The sequence below is a fragment of the Drosophila navojoa genome, chromosome 2, assembly GCF_054131105.1.
Source record: "Drosophila navojoa isolate 15081-1374.11 chromosome 2, UAZ_NAV_1.0, whole genome shotgun sequence".
NCBI classification, from domain to species: domain Eukaryota; kingdom Metazoa; phylum Arthropoda; class Insecta; order Diptera; family Drosophilidae; genus Drosophila; species Drosophila navojoa.
This window is the reverse complement of record NC_142890.1, coordinates 15,046,978-15,065,310: the sequence shown is the minus strand read 5'-3', so window position 1 is coordinate 15,065,310 and position 18,333 is coordinate 15,046,978. Positions and strand designations below refer to the sequence as shown.

At 45.2% G+C, this 18,333-nt stretch overlaps 1 protein-coding gene across 18 annotated transcripts in view; it reads left to right on the top strand.

Moving 5' to 3' along the window:
• Dys (Dystrophin) overlaps nucleotides 1–17,805 on the top strand; it is a 163,089-nt gene extending 145,284 nt beyond the window's left edge. For 9 of the 18 annotated variants that reach the window (XM_089265545.1, XM_018111938.3, XM_089265598.1 and 6 more), the window contains 11 exons: nucleotides 12,896–13,155; nucleotides 13,270–13,470; nucleotides 13,541–13,674; nucleotides 14,185–14,543; nucleotides 14,614–14,997; nucleotides 15,060–15,180; nucleotides 15,243–15,673; nucleotides 15,744–16,044; nucleotides 16,321–16,596; nucleotides 16,872–16,907; nucleotides 17,016–17,805. In XM_089265545.1, coding sequence (XP_089121671.1) covers nucleotides 12,896–13,155; nucleotides 13,270–13,470; nucleotides 13,541–13,674; nucleotides 14,185–14,543; nucleotides 14,614–14,997; nucleotides 15,060–15,180; nucleotides 15,243–15,673; nucleotides 15,744–16,044; nucleotides 16,321–16,596; nucleotides 16,872–16,882 — 2,478 coding nt within the window. In that variant the 3' untranslated portion in view covers nucleotides 16,883–16,907; nucleotides 17,016–17,805. Of the gene's footprint in view, nucleotides 1–8,556; nucleotides 9,753–12,895; nucleotides 13,156–13,269; nucleotides 13,471–13,540; nucleotides 13,675–14,184; nucleotides 14,544–14,613; nucleotides 14,998–15,059; nucleotides 15,181–15,242; nucleotides 15,674–15,743; nucleotides 16,045–16,320; nucleotides 16,597–16,871; nucleotides 16,908–17,015 lie in introns of those variants that run through there. The other 9 variants (XM_089265584.1, XM_089265578.1, XM_089265572.1 and 6 more) reach the window with 4 other exon arrangements.
• The last annotated feature ends 528 nt before the right edge of the window (nucleotides 17,806–18,333 follow it).

The following is an 18,333-nucleotide window of genomic DNA, read 5'->3' as shown; positions in this document are numbered from 1 at the left end:
TGACTAGCAGCCGGGAAGGCAGTCAGGCAGGCAGTCGCCAGTCAGCAGACGGCTTAGATTGAATCAAATTATGACTAGCTGGAAATTTGAAGCCACTCGCATGGCGACTCTAACTAATTCTCTAATGTCGTGGGCGTGGGTGTGAGCTCCAATCGAGTGGAGCTGTTGCTGCTGCTGCTGCGACTGCAACATCTTTGGGTTGCTCCATTTGCGCTTGATTAGTGCGCTCGATTTATTTCTCTTTTACACGCCAATTAATCAGATTATGTCCAAATGTGTCACTGGGTTAATGCAAATATATTACGGCTGCCCAATCCCAATCCCAGAGCCATTTATAGTCATCGGCCGTTGGCTATTCCCAAGTTGTTTCGTTGATTCGCTTGGCTAGTTTTTAGAGAGAGGCAGAGAGAGTGAAAGAGAGAGAGAGTGTGTGTGTTGCACTCGTCTGTCCAGGCATTCTCTATCTCTGTATTTACGCATTCACATTTGTTAGCTGCAAATGCGCTTAGCACAACTTAATTAGTGAACAGCAGGCCGAAACAAATCGTAAGCTGACTTAACGGTTGCAGTCGCAATTAAATGTTTGCATATTAATTTCTCAGATTGATGCGAAAATGATTTATGGCCCAGGCACTTGAGAGCGCAGAATATGCGTATATGTTTAGCTGAGCAAATATGCCTAACGATTGAGAAACACTAATTAAAGATAAACTTTCGAGTCGTTGCTCTTTTCTTTGACTCTTTGGGTTTGCAGAGTTGAAGTAAACAAATTAAATAATTTCATTGCTTGAATAACTAAATAATAATCCTGAACTATTATTATTGTTATGATGTTAAATTGAATGGCAACAGCAGCGAATATTCCTGTCTCTATTTAATGGGCATTTCACTTCCAATTGCTGTTCATTATTTTCTTGTAATTAATTTATTTTCATTTAACGACGCTCGAAATAATTGAATACAAAATTTCAATCTACGTCGTTCTGAAGCCCAGCCTTGAAATGTTAAACAGATTATCAGCCATAATCGAAATAACATTAATTATGATAATGATAATGACAATGTTAAACATAACAACGGCTGAAAATGCCTCACTTTGAGCAATGTCAGGCTCGGCTCTGTTGCGTTGTTCATTCCTGGAGCATTCAGCATAAAGTCATTAAGCGGCACACCCAACAAATAAACAAACAGAGAAACAAACAAAAGTTACAAAAAAAGAGAAACAGAAGAAAAAATGCTGAAATAGATCTCAGCAAATTTATCATTTTTCACAAAAGAAACAAATGGCAGTCAAATCTAGGCTTGGTGGAGCAAAACTTTGTCATTGTCTGTCTGTACTATTCCCTCTCTCTCTCTCTCTCTCGCTCTCCCTTTCTCTCCTCACTTTGTAGTTGAACTGGGTCTGGCTCTGTTTAATCATCCACAACAACTTCCACTTGCTTTTTGGGCGCATTCGTTGCGGCCCATTGCAGTTGGCGGGCGGAAGTTGAGCAAACGGAAATTGAGCCATAAAATATTGTGACTAAATTATTTGGCCAAAAGCGCAGAAAAGTCGCAGCAGGCACTTTCAAACGGTTGTTGTTTCTGCATTCCAGGTGCTCAGCTGATCTGCCTGTCTCTTACCGTTACTGTTACCGTTACTGTTATTGTTGTTATACAAGTTGTATGCGAACTTTCGCTTAACGCCTTCTCGTCAAAAAGTACTCGCACACGCCGGCTGTTAAACTGGCTCTCAAAGGACTTTTTTATAGCTCATTAAAATGATGATTGCTCGTGCTGGGGTGGCGTAGGTGCGAAACGCTCAACTCAACACAAAGAGTTTGCGCTTTGGCCTGGCAACATTTTTGGAAATCAAGAAAGGAAAAAGAAAATAAACCCACGCAGCTAATTGCGATGTAAAGGTCAGCACTCGTCCTATTCTTGCCAAAGTTCAAAAGTTCGCCTGGGCTAGGGCTCGTGCTCAGGCTCGTGCTCAGCCTTGCCAAGGACCTGAGCTAAATGATATGCAAAATTATTTTGCAGCAGTAGCCACAGGATGGAATAATAAATTGATTGCTAAACTCAGCTTCCCTGAATGCCCAAATCGATTCCTTGGCTGAGCACTTGAATGCCATGAAACCGCTTAGCAATACGGAGAGTGTCGGGCATTATATAGATGGTCTGGGAAGTATATTTCGAGTCTTGTGGCATTGTTGTTATATGCTTTGCATTTAATATAGATATACTATATCGCTGTCGTTCTATGTACATTACATATATCCTTTTGTTTATCCGGCGATGGCGCTAAATGCTGCCAAGCACAAAAGGATTTTTATTTTTGTCAGGCAGGCGCTGGAGCCGGCACTTGGCCTGATGTCATTGCATTTAGCTGAAAGCCATTCAATACACTTTATTAATGGCTTTATGCGATGCTTAACTCACTCGAGGCAAGGACAAAGTTCCACGCCTTGCGCTCGCCTTTATCTGTTGTGTGCCCTCTCTCTCTCTCTCTCTCTTTGCTGCACTTGCACTTAATTTTATCTATTATGCTCCATTTTTGTCATTGTCTAACGAAAATGAAGATTCGATGCCATAAACGTGTGCTTCACTCTCTCTGTGTGTGTGTGTGTGTTTCTGTCTGAACGTGAGCTGGGCTCTAGCCCTCAGCCCGCATGGCATCAATAGGAGCCCAAAGTTGCCGTCAACTTGCCAGAGAGAGAGAGAGAGGGAGACAAACTATTGTGGTACTCGGCATCCTGCCAATGCTCCTAGCAGCCTCGCTAGCATCTCTGCTGCCCGGGCAGCAGGTGTGTGTCCTGAAAACTTTACGCCATGTCGATGTGGCTGCTGCTGCTGCCGTTGTTGTTGTTGTTGTTGTACTTCTGGCGGCAGCTGGGCACTTGGTTTGAAAATGTGATAAAATGATTATAAAATAATTTTCGCAAACAAAAGAACATGCATCCGAGCGCTCACACGTACATAGAGACTGACCAGATCCCTTGCTGCACTTGATACGTGCGACAATTCTGGTTGCTGGCAAACTTTTACAGAGCGCCGGCCACACTGCCCAACAATAGTTGCTCAGCTCTGCAAATATGTATGTAGTTCTCTAATTGGACAGATTAAATATATGTATGTATATATGTATGTATATGTGAAACAGCAGAAGTTTAATTGCCACTTTTGACTAATTTCGCCAGCTGGCCGTGGCCCACAGCTGCTTTAGGTAACGCGTCATAAATTCCCCACTCGACGGCATGGCACATTTTCATGCGTGGCACATCTCGTATGCATTTATTATTTATCAAAATGCGGCCTCATAAAATAAGCGAAAATTACTTTCTGCACTTGGATTCCGAAGAAGCAGCAGCACCATATCTTATCTGGCTCTGCGCTTGGCCATAAACCTAAACAGGGCTTGGTGTTTGGTATTTTCTAGGAAAAGCCAACAATGAATGCCCTTTGATTAGACTTGCAATTTCATAGATATTAATATTGATATATTGATTGCAATGCAAATGATTCCTCGATAGCTGTTAAAGATTTAGACAAGAGTCAATTATTTGAATCTTGGACTCCATCAGATGCAAAGTCTTTGCCATAAATGAATCCATTGTGATTCTGGCAATCAATAGGACAGACAGCAAGAACATCCTGGCTGGGCCACACACAATGAACTAATATAGCCACGCCCACCTGGGCTCAGAGTTTCAACTATATTTGCGTGAATGTGGAGTATGTGAATATGACCAATAAACAAGTCTTGAGGTCCTAGAAGGCTGGACCAGTTTTCTAAGCCCAACACACACACACACACTCGTACACACACACTCGCACACACACACTCACATGCAGCAGAGCTTCAATTTGTTTGAATGCGTAGCAGCAATTTGTGGCAAATTGCTGTCAGACGGATACACAAAAGTGCAGCTCGCCGCTGTGCGAGGGGTAGGCGGGGCTTGAGCAGGAGGCGCATATCGAATGGCCTGCCAGCTGATGCAGCTCACATTTGCAACTTTATTTATCGCAACGAAAACATCTTGTAAATTTTCCACGTTATTTTCCGCCTGAAGTCTGTGAGCGCTGCACGGCCACGGGAAAACTCAACAATTGATTCCATTTGGCTGGCATTCCGCCTCCGCCCAGCGAGCACACGAAATTGATATGAAAATTCGTTTAACCAAAAGCCTTTTAAGCATGGCACAGCGCAGCGGCTTGCACCCGGCCACGCCCACGCCCCCAGGGTCTGACAGCCTTGAATAGCAGCAGCATGCCGACTAGCACTGGGAGTGACCTCCTTCTTCCCAATTCGAATTGCCATTCCGAACGGCTGCCGCCTCAGCCATTCCCAGTTTCGTAGTCTCCATTTCATGCAGCGGCTCGTTGCGATCATTTGTTTGTGATAAATTGTGCCATGTCGCCTGGCACTCTTGACTTTTATTGCTGGCCATGGTCAGAGCGGCGTCCTTTTGCCCACTTCTTGTTTGGTTTACGTTTCGAGCAAAAACTAGACACAGACCAAAGACACATAGAGAACAAAAACTCGCATTTTATATTTGATATATCATTTTCTCAACGCCAATTTCTGGCGCCCGCCGTTATTGATGTATGTGTGTGTGTGTGTGTGTATGTGTGTGTGTGTGTGGCAGTGGGCGTGCCACATGTCTTTCGGTTTGCAATTGGGCGCATGACGCATGGGACTTGTATCGACTCGACACGAGCTTGAGTCATGCTTGACTCCAGAGCCAAAGAACGAAATGAAATTCTGTATAAATTCGAAAATTCCATCTCTAATTCCTTTTGGAAAATCTGTAATTTGAAAACGTAATTAAAATACCAATAGATTCACATGAGAGAGCGAGCAAGCAAAGCCAACACGAAAGTTGTTAAATAAAATTTTATTTATTGCATCGATGATATCAGAGCACAAATGCTTAGCATTTATTTATGAAAATTACATTGCTTATCTAACGATATAGGGGAGGGGGGGACAGGTTCGTTAGCTCAGATGTTCGTCTGGTGGCTTATCGCAGAGTTGGATCTATATGGAACATCCATGGACGGCTCGGTCTGTGCTCGTGGCCTTGTATGGAGAGCAACATCCATTAAGCGTGGCAAAACACATTTGAAGCAAAACAATAACAAAATACACCGCTTTCCACACCCAAACATACACTCGATTTCCATTTCCCTTGTTCTGCCTCTGTGTGTGTGTAAATGCATTGACAATGGGCCGAGCTGCGCAGAGTCGAGAACTGTAAAATTATGCATGGGCGGGCATCCAGAACCAGTATCACTCGCCAGGCAAAAAGCAAAAGCGAAACGGAGCGCAGGGCCCGAAACCAACCAAACAAATGTCAAATGGAGAGTGGGAGAGAGAGAGAGAGAGAGAGAGAGAAAGAGAGAGCTGTGGCATACATTATGCACTCTTGCTTTTATTTCCCTCTTATTTCATTCCATTGAATCACAATAAATTGAATAAAACTGACGAAAATTTCCGGTTTGCATATTGTGTGCATGTAAATATAATAATCTGCAATACTCGCAGCGTGTCGTCCCATGTTGCTTCGCTCGGTTTTTATTTTGTATTCTTGGGCTGGAATATTTTGCTGCTGTTGTGTTTCATTACTGAGAATTCAATTGAGAGTTGAATGCACTGCACGAGCCACAGTCGTTGGCACGACGAGTCTTGGCAATTTCTCACAAAAATTATCCAGCGACTGATTAAAAATGCCAACAGCAAAGCTCAGAAAGTTTTCAATGAAACTGCGACGGCGGCGCCTCAATCAATTTTTATTACCACTATCTGTGGCACGTGCCGCGGCTCTTATCAATAGTTGCAGCTGCAACTTTGTGACTTGAACTTGGCTCAGAGTCTCACTGCTGTCGTGGTTTATCATTGCGGGCCATGAATCAGCATTTCTCTGGCGATTGCCTAGACTTTCCATGCTTGAATTATTGCTCGTATTCTTGTCACGGCTGTTGATCTCTCTCGATCTGCCCCCTCTCTCTCTCTCTCTCTCTCTCTCTGTCTCTTTCTCTCTCTGTCGGCATGTGTGCCCTTTGTGGAACGTTCGAAAATCAGACACCTGGGGATCGTGACGAGTTATGGGATGTGACCGCAGGCTTTCTATTCGCATTGTCTTCGGCCCCAGGGCCGAAAGCTTTGGCCACTTAATTACTTTTTTCTTCTTCTTTTTGCTTCTTTTGAAGCTGCGCTTGATAAATTGATATAATATGGGAGCTCTGTTTGGCGCAGGTAAACGGATTTACCATAAATAAAACCAAGCGCAAGCGCGCCATATAAACTTGATGATGTCTGCTCGTTTTATTTCTCTCTCTGGCAATCGACACTAAACAATTTGGCACCAACTGATGTGACGCGCATTTCGTATTAGTCGCGCTGAAAGTGAAAATCTTGAGGCATTGCCTAGATTCCAGATTAGATGCCCGCCCGACACATGTGCTGTGAATCGGAAAGCAGCTGGAGCGATCTAATCTGCCAAGACCGCGACGCTCTATCAGCTTGACAAATTATTTGAGCTGAGCTCTGCTGATTTCCAATTGCAAATATTCGTCGACTCCAAGCTGTATGAATGGCCAGCTAATTGCCAACAACAGTCAATGTGCTGGCCAGCCATGCCCAGGGGTATCCTTTGCAATTCAATTACTCAATCCACATGTGACTGAAATGCATTCCATTTCCCCTTTATTTGCAGCGATTCAAGTGTTTGTTTTTTTTTTAGTTTTTACTAAATATTTGCATATCAAAAGCAAAAGCAAAAAGGCAATGTCCAGCTGCTGTGGCACATTCCGCTGTTGCATCGCAGTCCGGCACGGATTTGAGTATGCGAGTCGCAACGTTCTCGGTTCAGCTGGCATATGCATATTTTATAAATTAGAAGAAAACACTGCAACAATGGGCGATAAACGAGCGAAATTCATTTTGCATTTTGCTCATGTGCGTGTCCACGTCGCAGTACATCAATCGGCTGGGAAATGCGTTTTCCTCGTAAACAATTCCTGCTGCATTCGCAAATGACAATAACTGTTGATAAGCCCGATAATAATAGTTACTAATTTTCATGGACACGCCGCAAAAACTCCTGTTGTCCGTCAATCGCAATCAAGAGTATTTTTGTTGCAAGTGCGTGGGGCGCGCTTTCAATTAGCCAGCAAGTGGAGGTGGCGGGGGGCGGGTGGAGGTGGGTAGTCTCCAATTTTCTGTGGAAAGCTGCGGGAAATTGTGGCACTAATTTATGCACGGCCCAAACAAACACAGCAACAATGTTGCATGAGCGTCGCATGTTGCCGCAACTAATTAGACGCTTGTCAGCCGCTGTTGTAATGTTGTAATAAATACCGTTACAATGTCATTACCGGCATTACTTGTTGGTATTCAGGTATTTGGTTTTTGTTTTTGTTTTTGTTTCGGTTTCGTTTGCCTTTTTCATTTTTCCATTTTTTTCCATTTTGTGTTTGAGAAGTTCTTTCAACCGGTCCGTCTGGCCCGTCACTCAATGGCTTGTTAGCTTACTTGTCTCTCGGACAGTTGCCAGCCCCGCCTCCGCCTCCGCCTCTGGCCCTCCTCCCCAGCTGCTCACGTACCGCTCTTGACTTTGGTTAAAACTTTGTTTTGCTTTACGGCTTAGAATTTTAATGAGCTTTCGTCTACTGCGCTTTTTGTCACTTCATTCTGTAATATCATCTTTTCCTTTTCATGCTACGCCTTACTCATTCCGCCTTCATTTTCTGTGCGGTCATTGCTTAGTTATAAGCACTAACTACTTGACACTTTTTTTTCCCCCGAGTGCATCGACTCAAAGTTGACATAAGACTGCCCTCGTTTTTATTGAAGCTTGCCTGGAAACAAGCGAAATTTTATGAAATTTTTATCAAAATACATAAGAGCTTTACGGGGTAAACCTTATCTGTATGCGTATGTATCTCGAGCTGATTACAAGCTACAGCAAATACCTCTCGTAGTATCAAATATGTTATCCACAAATATCTATTGAGCAGCGTTGATATTCAAATTAGTTGATTCAATTTACATTATTCATAGCTCCTCGACTAAATTGACTTTCCCATGTACTTGCTGTCGTTCCACTAACCTTTCCCACCTTCTCTGTCTCTCTGGCTGGCAAACACACATGTCACACATGTATGTGTGTGTGTGTTTGTGTGTCTCGGAAATTGTGACAGCGACAATGTCACGGTTCGCTGTAGAACATCTCAACTTGGTGTCTGAAACATTGAAGAACTTATCTAGGGGCAAATATTGCCCAACATAATTTACACACGCCCAGCAATTGTGCAAACAAAATGCAGCCGACAACCTTAGTTGACTCCACAAACAGCAACAACAACAACAGCAACAACAACGTGTTTAATAAACATTCCGAAGATGTCTGGATAATTAACGCTAGGCCGTGTTTACAGAGCGGGAAGCCCTGAGAGATTTTCGGCGTAATTGAGTGGCTTATTTGAGCCGTCGATGAGCGAGTGTGTGTAGTAGTAGTAGTAGTTTCTTGTTTTCCTTAACTGTTTGCCTAATGCCTGGCCATATTTGTCCAGTATAGTTAAAGGAAGCGCCAACAATCCTGTCTAACCGGTCTGTAAAAATAGAAGCGTTCATTACGCAAGAATGTGCCCTAAAACGATGCAGCCAAGTGCTTAAGAATAAAACAAAAAGAAGAAGAAGAAAATATAAAAATAAAGAAAACCTGAAATCTGCATAATAGTAGAAAGATTAATTAACACAAGCAATAGCAGCAGCAGCAGCAGCAGCAGCAACAGCAACGGCAACAACAACATCGACAGCAACAACAACAACAACAACTATGCGACTATTTGCTGCAACTGCGCCGGCAGCGCCACTGTCGCAGAGCTCCAGCGACGAGGCAGGCGAAATTATAGAGAACGCGCACATTGATGCTGGCAGAAAGCAGCGAGAGACGGCGCGCGACGGTGGCAAGGGAGCGGAGGCAGCGGTGGCTGGAAGTCATGTTGGTGCCACGATCTACAGCAATCACAGCAAGTCAAGGTCATTGGAACGCTATGCTGGCGCACCGTCTCAGCAGCAGCAGCTGCAGCAGCCGCCCTACGCCACGCCCACGGGCAGCACGCGTCGTCGCTTGCTGTCGCCGTTTCGCTCGATGAAGCGGCGCAGTCGCAGCAGCAGCAGCAGCGGCGAATCACAGGCCTACAATCAACTGGCGGTGGTGGTGGCCAACGCAGCAGCGGCGGCAACAACATCGACAGCCAGTGGTCAGGCAAAGGCCAGCTCGCAGAGCGGCGACAGCGGCACCGGCGGCACGGAGCTGGAGCATGAGCTGGAACTTGATTTGGATCTGGATCACGATGAGGAAGAGCACGACGAGTGCAGTCAATTGAGCCTCAGCTACTCGCAGCTCAGCAGCAGCGGCTGCGACGAGGCAGATGCCGATGACGAGGCAGCAACAGCATCAGCAGCAGCAGCAGCAACAACAACCACAACTACATCAACAGCAGCAGCAGCAGAGGCAGAGGCAGCAGCAGAGCCAACGCCAGCGACACGCTCGCTAGCTGTTGATGTTGCTCTGCAACATGTTGCAGACGAACGGCGACGACGCAACATGTTGTCGCTGTACTCCTCCTCGTCGGAGGAGCAGCTCCACTGTCGCATCGGCGACATCACACTCATGGACGACACCTACTCGAACTGCGACCCGCAGAACGATGCGGAGCGAATGTTTCTACAAATTGTTGGCATGTTGCGCGACGAAAACGAGGTTTGTGTACTGACTAATTGCCGCTTAGCAACATGTTGCAGATAACTCTGCATATTCTATGAGCAGACTCTGCCATAAACTAATAAGCAGCATTATGTATGCCATATACTTTTAATTAAGCGCATTCTCTGCTCTTGCCCAAGCCAAAGTGCATAACTCGATTGAGCATTGGACGAGATTGCAGCTGCATTTCTGAGTTGAGGGAATTAATATTAATTTAATACTCCGTTTATGCATAAACATTGTTTATTGCAACTATTTACATTCGCAAAACCCGAAAAGGCATTTTCAAATTAGCCCAGTCTAATTGGAATCTAATTGGGAATGCAATTGCATTAGGGAATATTTATATTCCAATTGCAAAACATTTTTCTGTATATTTAATTTGTGATTTATATTTAGCTTGAATATTAACATGCATTGCTGCGAGGGTGGACATAAAAGTTGTCAGTTTTATTAGACATTTAAATATGTAAATCTACGCATCTTCTTTTGTTTCTCATTTAGGCTCTCTGCCTGTTTAAGCTCTCTGCTTTTTTCCTCTTCAATTCCTGCTGGCCTGGCTTGTCCATTTGGCTGCGATGCCATAGAAAGTATGTGGACAACTTTTGCGGCTTGGCTGGCCCCACTGGCCACGGCCAAGATGTGGCGGGCGCTGCTCAAGCATAATTTGAAGCCGGCTGAATGTATTTTGTGAGTGCACAAAAGGCGCTCGCAGCCACGCCCCGGCTGGGCCGCCATATTGGCTTTGCAAGGATTCCGGGCCCATTCTCACGCATCTTTGAGGCGGTTTTGCTTTGTTGCCATTGATTAAAACTGTAAAAAAAAAGTTATGCGGGCTTCTCCAGGCAGGTGCATTGCCCTGCAATCGGGCGGCCTCGCCATATCGGGCTGCAACGATATCAAACAGTTGCCTGTCTTTGTTGCCACTAATTAGTGCGACGCCAGGTGGGACAGATGGGAGAGGTGGGCGAGAGGTGGGCGGGCCATGTTGCATATTTATTGTAAACATCAAATTATTGATTGCCGCTGCGAGCAGCTTGCGGCGCAGAGTTGAGCGACAGCGACGTCTCCCTGATTGCCTTTGTCTTTGTTGCTGCTGCTGTTGCTGTTGTTGTTGTTGCCCCCTTTTGGCTAATTAAACAGAAATGCAAAGCGTCCGCTTCCCGCTGCGGTGGCTGCGCTTCTTTGTGGCAGCAAATGCGCAATTAATTGCAGCTCCAGAACATGTTTACACTTAATTAGCCGAACCACAAAACTTCAGAGCACAAAAGAAGCAATTGAAAAATGCAGCCATGTTGCAACAGAGCAAAATATTCATAATTGAGCAGCCCCAAGGCAAAGCAACAATAACAATATGCGTAAGGAAGTCCACTCTTGATTAAATAAAGTTACAAGCTCTTCGATTCTAAAGGAAACACAATTATCAGCATAGACTCTAACCCTTTAGAATTCCTATTAAAACATTAATTTGCAAACTTTGAATATATGCAAATTGTGTTCGGGGCAAACAAAGCACGTAAATAACATCATATTAGATCTTGCTAAAATGCCTGTCAAAAGTTCAAATGGCCACGCTCAACTGTCGCTCATGTGCACCTGGCTGGCGGCAGGAGACGCGAGCGTCGAGACAGTTCAACACATGCAAAGTTGCCGCTGCATGCATTATAGAGCAGAAAGTTGCCTCGGGGCGCCAGCAGAAGCGGCAAAGTTTAAAATCATAAACACAAACTTTCTGCAAATCGAATTACAGTGAGAGAAAAAAGAGTTGGCGAGCGAGCAGCTAGAACTATAAACTATAACTAAATTAAATAATAGAGTAAATTGCGTGGCATTCTGCATGCTGCACGCTACATGCAGCATGCCATTCAGCTGGCTGTGGCAAAGTTGCGAGTTGGGCGTAAATGCATTTTGCTTGTTGCATGCATTTTGCATGCAGAATGACGGCAATGAAAGTTTTTGCTGCAAACTCCAGCAGCCCCCCACCGCTAAATGGTCTGCTTTGGCAGGGAGCATGATGAAAATGTGCGAAATAAAACGTTGTCACTCGCTTGCCGGTAAAGGCGACACCTGCTGCAAGCATCCTTGCTTCCTGCAGTCTCTGCTCTTTGCCTTTTACTGCTAATGAAGAGCCTGCTTGGAGCAGCGTCGGCAGCGGCAGAGCTGCTGGCATAAAAGCAGCGTAAATAAAGACTCTGATTAACTTATGCCCAAGTTAAAATGATGGCTCGCTTCATTGGAGTCGCGCCACGTCACTTGCCGGCATTATTGGCCCCAACAATGTGTACAATGCGGCGTATGCGTAATGCGCCAGCCATACTGAGAGAGCTTATCCGAGCTGAGACAGCGCCAGCAAACAAATTGAGACAATGGCTGGGAAGAGCTCTCTGCCGAAGCACTGATCACTCCAAAACTAATTTACAATAAGAACAGCAATCAATAAATGTCCGACAAAGCCGCATACAGAAATACATATTTATGTAAATAGTTTTCAGTTTGTGCAGCACTCAATCTGAAGAGTTAATTATGATCAAAATTATTACGATTTAATTAGTAAACAAAGAGTTGATTGTCTAATTGGCTAGTTGCATATTGAAGGAGTCTCTGAGTCTGAAGACATTCAAGTAAATTATTTGCAGATCAGAGAAGCAGCTGCTTGAGCTATCGATTGCTCAAATTGAATTAGATATGCCATATAATCGCGAATCGAATAATGGCTGCAGAAACAGCTGCAAAAATGAAAAGTCTCAGCTCAACGTGAGGCATCAGACAGCTGAAAATTTGAGCACATGTTTTTGACTCTTAAGTTAACATAAAAAGGGATACTTAGTTGAGCTGATTGGCTACAAATAGGGAAGGATGAGAGCTTAGCTTAAGAAAAGTTAGAGAGAAACATAAACTTGGTTTGAATATGCATAATATTTGATTCAAACAATGTTTCTCTATGTTTCCGATTTCTCTTAATTTTGCTCGCGTATATTAATTATGAGGAATTTCCGCTCCAGCTTTAAGGCTACAATCCCACTCATAAATCATAATTTCTTCCCACATAATTGATCTATTTATAGCTGCTTTCATGGCCATTTTGTATGTCCATTTATTTCGCTTGCTAATTGGGTTATTTCTCAACTTGTCTCTTGCAGAAAATGCGCCAATTCCAAAAGGTCCTGGAGGACTTGACCTCTCGCGTCGCCTTGGCCGAGCAAACACAGCTCGCCTGGCAGACGCCGTCGTCCGTGGGCGAGGCTAATGATCAGATGCAGCAGCTGCAGCGGCTGCGGGACAAGATGACCACGGCCAGCGCTCTGCTGGACGACTGCAACGAGCAGCAATCGTTCTTCACCGCCAATCAGGTGCTGGTGCCGACGCCGTGCCTGTCCAAGCTGGAGGACTTGAATACACGGTAAGTGCGCGCTGATTCTCTGGTCAGCCGCAGAGAATGAGAGAGAGAGAGAGAGAGAGAGAGAGAGAAAGAGAGAGAGAGAGAGCTATCGCTGACTCGATTTTCTGGTTACAGCATGAAACTGCTGCAAATTGCGATGGACGAACGTCAGAAGGTGCTGTGCCAGGCCGGAGCCAACAATGCGCACGAGAACGGGGACGATGGACGCAATACATCAAACAGCGGCACCATTGGTCCACTGCCCAATTTGGGCCAGAGTGTTAAGCCGCCCTGGGAGCGTGCCACGACTGCCGCCAACGTGCCTTACTACATCGAGTAAGTGTTGCCACCTTCCTTCCTTCGCCTGCCGCCCGAAACTAAACTGAACTCGTTCACTCGCCCACAGCCATGAACGCGAGACCACGCACTGGGACCACCCCGAGATGATCGAACTGATGAAGGGACTGGCGGACCTCAACGAAATTCGCTTCTCAGCCTATCGCACAGCCATGAAACTACGGGCTGTCCAAAAGCGATTAGGTAGGTGGCCCAAAACAGAGAACTTAGCTAACTTCTGAGGCTCTTAAAGGGAAAGTGAGAGTGAGAAAGAGAGATTAATGGAGAGTGAGAAGGAGAGAGAGAGAGTAAGAGAAAGATATAGATAGAGAGAGAGATAGATGGAGAGAGAGATAGAGATAGATTGATGGATGGAGAGAGAGAGAGAGAGCGAGACTGAGAGAGAGATGGATGAAGGGTGAAAGAGAAAGTGAGCTAGAGAGAGAAAGAAAAAATAAGATAGAGAGAGGGAAACAGGAAATGAGATGGAGAGAGTCAAAGAGGAAGACAAAAGGGAGACCGAAAAAGAGAGGGAGAGAAAATATGTGATGTAGCTGATGCTAATTGAATTGTAAAAGCGATGTCAATAGCAACGATAAGACCTCGATAAAGAAATCAGTTAATTGGTTGAGTAGTACATACTAAAAAAAAATTTATAATGAATATAAATTATACAAAGATTTATATAAAATCTCTATTAATCTGCAATCTCAGCGCTTGATCGCATCTCGATGGCCACCGCGTGCGAGTCGTTTGACCGGCACGGACTGCGCGCCCAGAACGACAAGCTTATCGACATACCGGACATGACGACGGTGCTGCATTCGCTCTACGTGACAATCGATAAAATTGATTTGACGCTAATGCTCGACCTGGCCATCAACTGGATACTGAACGTGTACGACTCGCAGCGCACCGGCCAAATTCGGGTGCTCAGCTTTAAGGTGGGCCTCGTGCTGCTCTGCAAGGGCCACCTCGAGGAGAAGTACCGATACCTGTTCCGCTTGGTCGCTGACACCGAACGGCGAGCGGACCAGCGGCGCCTGGGACTCCTGCTGCACGATTGCATACAGGTGAGTGTAGGGAGAAGAGGGAGACAGAAAGATTGGAAAATGAAATAATTGCTCTGCTCACTCCACCTAGGTTCCGCGTCAACTGGGCGAGGTGGCCGCCTTTGGGGGCTCTAACATCGAGCCCTCGGTGCGCTCGTGCCTGGAGCAGGCGGGCATATCGCAGGAAGCCATCGATGGCAATCAGGAGATATCGATCGAGCTGCAGCATTTCCTCGGCTGGCTGCAGCACGAGCCGCAGAGTCTGGTCTGGCTGCCCGTGCTGCATCGCCTGGCTGCCGCGGAGGCGGCCAAGCACCAGGCCAAGTGCAACATATGCAAAGAGTATCCGATAGTCGGCTTCCGGTATCGCTGCCTCAAGTGCTTCAACTTTGACATGTGCCAAAAGTGTTTCTTCTTCGGGCGGAATGCCAAGAACCACAAGCTCACCCATCCCATGCACGAGTACTGCACAACGGTGCGTATGCGCAATGAAGGCGCCCAAAGCGAAAAACTAAACGTTTCCTTCTCATTCCTTAGACCACATCCACCGAGGACGTGCGCGACTTTACGCGCGCCCTTAAAAACAAATTCAAGAGTCGCAAATACTTTAAGAAGCATCCACGCGTCGGCTACCTGCCCGTGCAGAGCGTCCTAGAGGGTAAGCAGAGGAAGCACCTCGCCTGCCTCCTACCTCGACTAATTCCAATTTGTGTACCATAGGTGATGCACTCGAGAGCCCGGCGCCCAGTCCGCAGCACACCTCGCACCAGCTGCAGAACGACATGCACTCGCGCCTCGAGATGTACGCGTCGCGGCTGGCCCAGGTGGAGTACGGCGGAACTGGCTCCAACTCGACGCCCGACAGCGACGACGAGCACCAGCTGATCGCACAGTACTGCCAGGCGCTGCCCGCGACCAATGGCAGCGCGCCCAAGTCGCCGGTCCAGGTGATGGCCGCAATGGATGCGGAGCAGCGCGAGGAGCTGGAGGCGATCATCCGCGACCTCGAGGAGGAGAACGCCAATCTGCAGGCCGAGTACCAGCAGCTGTGCACCAAGCAGCAGAGCGGCACGCCCGATGAGTCCAACGGCATGCACCACTCCAGCAGCTCCAGCATGACGGGTCTGTCCAGCCAGGGCGAGCATGGCCAGGTAAGATGGGGATTAGGCATAGCAGAAGTGGGCCGAAATGAAACTCTCTCTCTCTCTCTCTATGCACCAGGACATGATGGCCGAGGCAAAGCTGTTGCGGCAGCACAAGGGCCGCCTGGAGGCGCGTATGCAGATACTCGAGGACCACAATCGGCAGCTGGAGGCGCAGCTGCAACGACTCCGGCAGCTGCTCGACGAGCCCAACGGCGGCGGCAGCAGCGCCACCAGCAGCGGCCTGCCCAGTGCGCCCGGCTCAGCACTCAATTCCAAGCCAAACACGCTGCAGACGCGCTCGGTCACCGCCTCCCAGCTGAACACCGACTCCCCGGCCAAGATGAATCAGCAGAACGGCCACTACGACCACACTTCAAGTGAGTAGGCATAGGCACAGGTCTAGGTATAGATCTAGTATAGAGTTACGGGTGTTCCCTTTAACTTCAGCTAAAGTTTCGATTCCTCTGCATCTAATTGAATATTGACCAAGGGCTGGCCAAACAAGAGTGACCGTATTTCAGTAGCTATTGATAACCTTCAGCTGTTGAATTATTCTATGAGTCGCCTTTGCTTGGTCACCCTGTATGTGCATGGCATATTTCTGACTGTTTCCTTTAACACACGCACACACACACACACATACATGTATATAGAGGGCATTATGCTGCCGGGTCTCAGCAGCGAGCTGCAGCAGCAGCAGCTGGCCAATCTGGCCGCCAAGCATCACCAGCACCAACTGAGCGGCGCTCTGAACGCACTGCATCAACAGCAGCAACAGCAGCAGCAGCTTTCTTCTCAGAGAGGCGTCCTCACCGGCAACGGGGGCATCGACATGTCCGGCAGTGGAATGCAGATGTCCGGCTACTTAGGGGACGACGGACGTCCCCCGCCTCCGCCGCACTCCAGCTTGCTGCAGCAGCATATGAATGGTGCGGAATTTGTCGGAATGATTTTTGATACTCTTTTTTTTTTTGTGCTTTTCCTTGAGTTTTGTAGTTTTTTCTTTCGTTTGCTTCAGTTGATATTTTCTCTTAAAGCGAAAAGTTTTAATGGATTCTTATTTCGTTGCTTGATTTGCTTTTCGATGTTGTTGTTTGTGCATTTCGTTTGTGTTTCACGACCTGAGTGAATTTATTCTCAATAACTAATCTGAACTTTCTCTTGCTTAATTCCCTATGCCATTGCCTACAATATACGATTCTAGATCTTGGCTAGAGCGTTTGGAATGTATGTCAAAGCGGTAATTCAAACATTTATGTTGTTCACTCCTCAAATATATATATTGCCATATATAGTCCTACATAAGTCAACGAATACTCAAAGTATGCTTATGTCTATTCGGAAACAGAAGCAGCAGAGAATTTGGTCACTGTCATCACCGAACAGGAAATCGAGCCCAACAACGAGGACTTGGAGGAGACGAGCAGCAGCACGGCTACAAATACAACGACGACGACGACCACGAATACGGAGAAAACCTGCGTGGACTTGAGGAAATAACTTTCGGTACTTACGGATGCAAGCAAATCATAATCAGAAACCAACTTAAGCATACTTCACTGTAATGGCTAGCGTGCAAGCAAATTCTAAACAGTATACATATATCTATATATATATATCGGTATATTTACATATATCTATATATAAATCACTATAAATAATTACAACATGCAACTTATGCATATAAATAAAAATATATATATGAATATAAAGGGAACGAAAGAAGCTGAAGCTGGAGCCGAAAGCAGAGAGCTCAAGGTTTTTTATTAGTTACGAAAATATATCAATACTAAGTGAACGATACATATTAAAAGCTGAAAATATTGCAGAAATATAAAGTGTAGTTAAGAGTCTTATATAAAGATAAATATCATAATCAATTGCGAGCACTTGCGAATCTGTTACTGAAGCACTTTTTTTTCAAAACAACGCAGAACAATAGTTGAGATGAGTTACCCCATTGCGATAGGAGGTTTGGTTTTTTTTTGATCTGTTCACTCTGAATCAAAGATACTTTTATTTGAGTTTACTTTGTAATTTATTATATTCCATTAATGTGTATTTTGTATTATAATGTACGTGCTAACTGAAAGTGTGCTGCAATGTTTTTAATTAAATAAGTCATTATTGATCAATTTCAGTTGCATTTTGATTTCATTTTGTTGTTTTATTTATCTCACACGCATTTTTAGCATAATTCAATTGAAACTCAATTACGATACGATGACTAAATGGACCACCTTTTCTAATAATCTCTACTATCAGCCCATAAAGAATACATACGATATTTACTAGCTAAATCAATATAATTCCACTAAAGATACTACTAGTCAAATTAAATCCATTATTATCTTATCTCATCTGTGCATACGACAGATGAGACCGATACATAAAACTAACTCGAAGCGCTTTAAATATATAAACCAATCTTACATGTTTAGATGTCTAAAAAACGGAATTCACATAATCACAATGCATAAATATATATCTATTTATATAAATATATACAGATATGTTATGTACTCAATATAACGAAAGGTAAATTAGACTCTTTGAATAACCATAACCAATACCATAACCATAAACAGTAGCTTTTCAAATAGATCCTGGGGATGTTTTAATCTGGATCAATATTCATGAGAACGAAAGAAAATCGATCTACAAAA